At 39.5% G+C, this 7500-nt stretch overlaps 1 protein-coding gene across 5 annotated transcripts in view; it reads right to left on the reverse strand.

The window, feature by feature from the left end:
* The window catches only part of LOC109975644 (ADP-ribosyl cyclase/cyclic ADP-ribose hydrolase 1), a 7882-nt gene extending 1852 nt beyond the window's left edge, over nucleotides 1-6030 (reverse strand). The window contains exons 1-4 of one of the 5 annotated variants that reach the window (XM_065949197.1): nucleotides 5895-6030; nucleotides 5441-5514; nucleotides 579-699; nucleotides 350-485 (exon numbers count right to left, since the gene is read on the reverse strand). In XM_065949197.1, coding sequence (XP_065805269.1) covers nucleotides 350-482 — 133 coding nt within the window. In that variant the 5' untranslated portion in view covers nucleotides 483-485; nucleotides 579-699; nucleotides 5441-5514; nucleotides 5895-6030. Of the gene's footprint in view, nucleotides 1-349; nucleotides 486-578; nucleotides 700-2430; nucleotides 2634-5440; nucleotides 5515-5890 lie in introns of those variants that run through there. The other 4 variants (XM_065949196.1, XM_029275723.2, XM_020625952.3 and 1 more) reach the window with 4 other exon arrangements.
* Between the last annotated feature and the right edge of the window lie 1470 nt (nucleotides 6031-7500).

Raw genomic sequence — 7500 nt, forward strand, 5'->3', positions numbered from 1 at the left:
GTACATTTACGTTTTAATACATTTAAATATAAACTGGCCAATTTGCACTGTCGTGTTCCTGTGCAATATCTGCAGCTTATTACTTGAAAGCGTGTTGGAGCCAAATGTGAATATTTACGCCTGGTTTATCACACAATACAATAGTAGACTACACAGCCACTACACAATCAATGGAGGAGACAATACAGTTCTTGTGTAAAGATTGGCTTTAAACATTTGGATGAATGATGTATTTATCCGTGTATTTGTGTGGGGTTGATGCATGCAAGTTTTTGTCTTTTTAGCTGCTACACCAATCTGTTTCCATTTTTAAGGCTATATGCCATACACTGTGACTCATGAATCTTACCATTGTTTCCCTTTTCCCCACACCAGCTCAGTCCATTCAGCACATATCCCAACAAAGTGTCCTCCAAGGTGAAGAAGCAATCTCTCTTCTTGGTGAACTTATGGACCAAATCCTTCGTTTTGCTCCAGAACATCGTCTAATACCAGAAGAGTTGATGTGACGTTGGTAAATACGTATACACATAAGAATCTGCTTTAATTAATGTGATTAAGGCTGATCATATGTTTACTTTGCCACATGGATGCTTGAAGGGGGTCTCAGCCAAGAGTTGATCATAGTTTTGGTCAGAAAAGTTACATTTCTCCTTTCCTACGTAGGCCAGTTCAAAGTTAGTCCAAATAGTTTCACAGCTGAAAAATAAATGTAAATAAATACCGTAGTCGATTTCATCAACAAAATAGTGTTAACAATACTGAGGTTACAGAGGTTAACAATACTGAGGTTACTAAAACCACTTTTTTCAACTATAAACTTCTGTATCTGAGTATTAAGTAGTGTTATGGATCAATCCAAGTCCCAATCTCAACATTTGAGTACAAAGTATTTAAATTTTAAATATTGTGTTAGAAATGTGCGGAGTGTCTGCCCTTCCGTTTGAAAAATTCTATTTTTAATTCGGCTTTGTGGAGTACAGTATTACGTAGGAGTGAATTACTACGTCACCAAACCTATAAAAGCCTCGTCACCCGACTCGGCGAACAGTGGGGAGTCAAGTGTGTGTGTGTGTATTTGTGTGTGTGGGGCAAACATTGTATCATGTTGCGGCAGATAACGGCGCAAAAGGAGTGAGTGGGCGAGTTTACCCCCGTGCCCTGCTTATTCTGCTCCGGTCCCCGGCATCATAACGTGCCTCACTGCCTCTCGCTAGTGATGTGTAGTTCGTGAACGATTCGTTCAAAGCGAACAAATCATCTGGGTGAACGACCTGAACTGAATCAGTTACTGAAAAGAGTCGTTCATTTCTCAACTTCAGTTGCGCTCTCCTCTCTCCCGTCTCGTGTCTCTCTCTCTCCAGACCGTAAGAGTCGCTCAAAGCCCGCCCTCCCTCTCCTTTCATGTCAGTGATACGTACTGACTGAACCAACAGGACGGAATCGGTCGGGAGCTCTTTGTCACAAAAGCCCGCCCCTACTTCTCCCTCTCATGTCTCCAAAATTGAGAAAGTAGCAAATATATTATTTAACATTCAGGTGTCGCGAAAATGTATGTGCTTTTTATAGCTGCTGTCAGTTTACAAACGGCTTTTATATCCAACTTAATTTCACTCAGCTGACTGTTTTAACATCTACTAACGACCGTGTTTCAGTCAGTACAGTGTGTGTGTGTGTGACTGAGGCTGTTGACTCGATCTTTCACGTTCAGTCAGTGTTTCGTTCACTGAACGTACTGAGAGGAAGAGAGTGACTCGGAGGCGGAGCTCTCGTTCAGTTCGTTCATTAAACGAACTGAACGAGAGCTCCGCTGTGAATCACTGAACGAACTGAGAGGAAGAGCGGAGCTCTCGTTCAGTTCGTTCAGTGAACGAACCGGCTGTTCTCAGTACGATCGCGAGCAGAACTAAACGTTTGGCTGTGTTTCAGCTTATTAAATTTTGATTCACAGGCAGAGCTGCGGAGAAGTACTGAACGATTCGGTGAACGAATCTTTTGAACGAATCACTTTACTGAACTGATTCTACTGATTCATTACACTGAAAAGAACTGCTTTTCCCATCACTACCTCTCGCACACACCTGCCGAACACACACACACACTCGCCTCGTTCTCTCTCTCTCCTCACTCACTCGCTCTCCCCCCACACACACACATGCGCACTGCGCCCTGAGCCTGAGCCTGAGCCACTGTGTGTGTGGGGCAAACATTGTATCATGTTGCGGCTGATAACGGTGCGAAGCAGTGAGTGGGGGAGTTTACCCCCCGCCCCGCCCCCCTCCCTCTCGAAGTTCATACATTGACGTTCTAAATGCATTTTTTTAAATTCCAGGGTAGAGCAGTACAACTGAAAATATGGTGTTTAGTTACAAACAACAAAGTTTCAACAACAATCTTTCAGTTTCAACAAACTGAAATACAGAGACTTACATGTGTTTTTCCTCTGGAAACTCCAAACACTTCTTCATGAATGTTTCCCTGAACTCAGCTTTTTTAGTCAGAAGTACCGAAGGAACAACAATAACCACGACAACCACGACAGTGACAATAACCCCGATGGCCAAAGCCTTTTTGGAAACCATTTTAAAGCTTCTTGTATAAAATAAAGCTCTGTGGAAGTCTTCTTTTCACGGTCTGCCTTGTGATGCAAAAGTCCAAACTCTGCCAAAGGTTATCACTTTTTATACTACTCTGTGACCAAACACACTGGGGACCATTATCTCTCAAACCAGTTACATTTGATTATATTTAAAGATCAGTTTTCTGAACCAGCAACTTTCACAACCAGCTGTTACCATAATGCACAAACAATCACAAAGTTATTTTGTAGTTTTAAAGAAAATATGATGAAATATTCATTTTAAACATTATAGCTAACTTTGGTACAGCTAATAGGCTGTACACTGTCCCTGTCAAAATAAACAAATATAGGAAAAAAAAAAATCAGATCGAAATGGAAAGACAATGTGTTGGCATAAGATGTATTTATTTATTTATTTGTATGCAAACTCGAGACATATCTTGGGTTGATGACTTTCTGCATCTGCTAAAGCTGCTTAACGTGACAACAATGACAGAGCTCGATTGTAATCTCTGCCCGTTTTTTTTGTTGTTTTTTTTTTTTAAACTAAATGGGAGCAGGATGGGATGGGAGTCATTGCATCTGGATTGGGTGGGATGGAATAAAATAACCACTCCCATGTCAGCAGCTCGCCAGCGACCTTTTCCTCTTAGCCTCAGCTGATGTATCAAACTGTACAGAGACGGGCTACCCACCTTCTGTTTATAACTGAAGGCTACTGTGTGAACAAGAGCCATAAAGTCGTACTTCTTATGAGATGACCGCGGGCCGCTGCCAAAGTTACACAGCACAGTCAACAGGCAATAGGGCTGTATGATGGACATGAGAGAGACGCCAATCTCCCTGTTGAAAGTTATTGTACTATTAAAGTAACCTTTGAAACGACTATTTAAAAGGTGGAAAACTTACATATTGTTGCTTTAAGACTTTTTATCCTGGAGGAGCTGAAACCATTCACTAGTTATAAGTCCTGAAGGATGACTGTCTTGATGATTTGTAAACCCAATTAAGTCAAATAAAATCAGAACCATAAGATTATCTGGTTCTTTAATGATGAACTTCATAACTCAAACTACACATATCCCTGTCCTCATCTTTGTACACAGTAGGCAAGACTAATATATTTATATAGCACATTTCATCAACAACAAGGCAATTAAAAGTGCTTCAAATAAGACATCAAAAGCATCATGACAGAAGAAACATTAAAATAGAACATTTAAAAATCACTAAAACAAACTACTCACAATCACAGAAAAGAAAAGAACCATTCGGACATTCCTTGGCATATTTACTCCTCAAAATGACATCACAATGCTTTCAAATAATCAATAATCACACTTAGGAATCGTTCCTGTGTGTGTGTGTGCGTGCGTGTGCGTGTGTGTGTGTGTGTGTGTGCTTGATGCAGGAGTTGGACTGCAGCTGCAAACCAAGCAACTCTGCTTCAAATACTGGGCTTCAACTCCACCACTCTGCCAGACTGTAGACTCTGTAATCGCAGTCAGCCAATTTTCATGCAAATGACTCACACTTGTTCACCTTTGCCTAAAGTTACCTTCCGCTCAACTCCTGCCGCCATCTCACTCCTACGTCAACTGGATTAACTCAGCACACATTCTGGACTCAAACTAACTGGCCTTCCCCCCTGCAAACTCGCCTGCCTTGCTCAGCTCCATTTCCTGCCCGTGGCTTTTCCTATGCATACCCATGACCAAGAGAAATTCAAGTTTCATCTGCACCTACTCTCTGCCTCTGACTCTGTGCTCTGCATTTTAGTTATCAAAAACCAGCAGCATATCACATCCTCTTTTCAGAGAGTGTCAATTTGGATAAGGAAAGATTCCCCTAAAAAACTTCTCACAGTGAAAAAGAAAACGTGAGGGTGCATGCAAAAATTGAAGTAATTCTGCTACATCAGATCAGATATTACTCTGGTCAAAGATGAGGTAATAATCCCAAAAAAAGCAACAATTAGAAGATTTCTTGTTCATTTCATTTTAAGCCTTGCAGTTTAACCAGACAGGTTCCACAGCCTTTATTTGTATCTGAGGTGCACTCCTTGATCTGATCTCTGCAATGAGAGACAAAGAAACAAGTGAAGTTATGAAGCTTTGTGTTATTGTACCCCCCCAGTATGCATGTAAGTATGGATGTGTCAATGGATGGATGGAGTGATTTATCAATGGATGGATGGATTTAGATCTGTATATCTCACCATATTTACTCAGATACGTGCATGCAAGTATATTTTACTTTTGGATCCAGTTTTTCACATATGCCCTTTAAATTCTCAGAGTCACAACTTCACCTATTTCAGAGAACTACACCAAAAAGCTTCAGTCTCTTAGTTCAAAAACCTGTTGCGAAACAAACACTGTGCAAGAACACCGCAAGTTATCAGTTGTTTAAACATTACATTACCATCTTATAAATAATATGCATAGAGAAAATATTTTATATTTACAATATTTTTAAAAAGTCTAAGTCAAAACCATGACTCACAACAACAAAAGCAGTATCTTACTCATATTTGTGTCTGATGACTAGAATAACATTCAGGTATCTCACTCTGGGGAACTTCAGTTCTGGTAACACGACTTTCCCGAATGTACTATCAAAAACATTAAAGACAAAGTCGCTTTATTGAATTAAATCAACGCATTTTAAAAGTGTCGGCAATATGCAGCTCTCAAGTTAATTGACAAAACAACAACTGCTAAACTACAACAACATTTAATTTGAAAATAGATTATTCATGATAATGCATTGTTATCATTTTTGGTGATATAACAAAAAAAGTTTTTGTCATTAACAATTGTTCATAAAAAGGTGGACTGGAAAAAGTTAAGTATCTACCTATTGGGATTAAACGGATTTTCAGCATATCCACTTAGCAGTGCTGTAACATTTCCACAGGCATGTTCCGCAAACTATAGACATGAAGAAATGACAGCACATATTATATCTGGACAACAGGTCCATCACACAGAGAACATAAAGAGAGGAGAAGAAAGACGTTTTGTGAAAATATAAACATGCAACAGCAAGTTTTTTACAAATTTTTCTTGGATTATAAATAGAACAACACTGCTGTTGGACATGTATATTTTTACACTCTACTTATATAAATTGTACCAAAGATAATGCTGTTTCTATTGTGTTTTTCATCAAATGTGAAAGCATTCATCGGGAATATATTTGCAAACTTCTTTTTACCAACACAAATTTTCATTAAAGTAGACATATCCTGAAAAATTCACTTTTACAGTGTTTTTGAACATATATTTGGGTAACCTGAGTACTTACTGACCCATACAATGTGTTACGGCCAGCTCGTGTAGGCCCTAACATTCAAAATGGAGGTCCACACAGTCAACTTGCTTCTTTAGTTTCAGTTCATTTCAGAACAACCAAAAATGCAAGGGCAAAGGGAAATAAGTCCAGTCTGTCCCGAGGAACCGACAGAAAGCTCTGGCAGCCTGGCTTGTATGCCCTTCCACTCAGGTGAAGCCCATCTGCAATCAGCAGGTAGGTGGGCGAGTCTCCCAACGCCCAGCAGGCATGCCACCACCAACCACCAGATGACGCCAAACCCTGAAACACAAAACACAAGCAGTACCAGGCCCAAACACCATGGCCAGGGCCGTCACACAATGTGAAATAAACCCACCCAGTCCTTTGTTTGTGGTCTGCATAAGTCTTACAACACAGAGAACAATGCTCTGTTTCAGATTTGTTCTCCTTGTGATGTCACAGTGGGATTCTGGTAAAAAAAATACCCTCCCCTCCTGTGTTGTCTCTGGCATGTTTTTCCCATGTCCTCTTTGCTGTATCTTCAAACCTTACATGTTAAGCACTACAAGAGAATTGCTCTTTACGGTTGTATTGACCGTAATAAAAAAAAAGAAGTTAACTGTTGTTGCCACTTACTGCAGCTCAGGCTCTTTTCCAGAATGAGTAGACAGGGTAGTTCTCGCAGACATCACGTCCTGAGCAGTTTTCAGTGAATGTTTCTAGAAAACACATACATTTATGACTTTTTGTTTTTGCCATGTCAGAATGGCCGAATGACAAGATGACAATGGATCCCAGTAATAAGTTCTCTTTTGATTGACAGAGTCCTATATTAAAGGCAGGGTTGGTAATTTTCGAAAACTAGCATGATTTTGAAAGTAGCATTCCCTCAGTGCTCCGTTGAGTTAAACAGAGCAACAACGTCATTATATTTCAATTATCGTTTCTTATCTGCAATTCAGTCCGTAGCCTAAGTCAAAGCTCTCTCTTTATCTCTCTCTTATCATAATATTTTCACAATTTGATATTTAGCGCCCTCACATCTTGGTTATAGCATGTTAGCATGTGATTACAGAGCTCCAACATGACGTAGTATTATAGAAATATGTTAGAAGAATAAAAGTTGATCATTAACAGGAAAAAGTCATTATTGCCTCTTATACGAATCACTGGCCCAATCTTGAATAACATACATCCCTTACACAATCTCGTATGTGAACAAAAGAGTGTTTTTAGTGGGAGGCTACGGCAGCTATGCTGCAAAAAGGACAGATTTAAAAATACTTTTTTACCTACTGCAATTGCACTTTATAACGAAACCCCTTTAAGTAAGGACAAAAGACATTTACACTTTTAAACTTTAGCCTGAGCTGCATATATCAAACTGTATATTTACACACTTGACTGCTTTTTTATAATAATTCTTTATGTATCTATCATACTATGCACTGGCAGAGCTAGTATTTTGTACTGTTATCTATGAGTAACAGCTACTTATGCACATGGACCATCCATACCACTTTTTTATCCTGGTATTGTGGGCTCATGTTTAATGTATGTTTTAATCATGTTAAAAGATAATGGTAACATGGTCACTACAGGTATGTGGTTGGTTGTATTAC

The sequence above is a fragment of the Labrus bergylta genome, chromosome 20 (assembly GCF_963930695.1).
Source record: "Labrus bergylta chromosome 20, fLabBer1.1, whole genome shotgun sequence".
Lineage (NCBI taxonomy): Eukaryota > Metazoa > Chordata > Actinopteri > Labriformes > Labridae > Labrus > Labrus bergylta.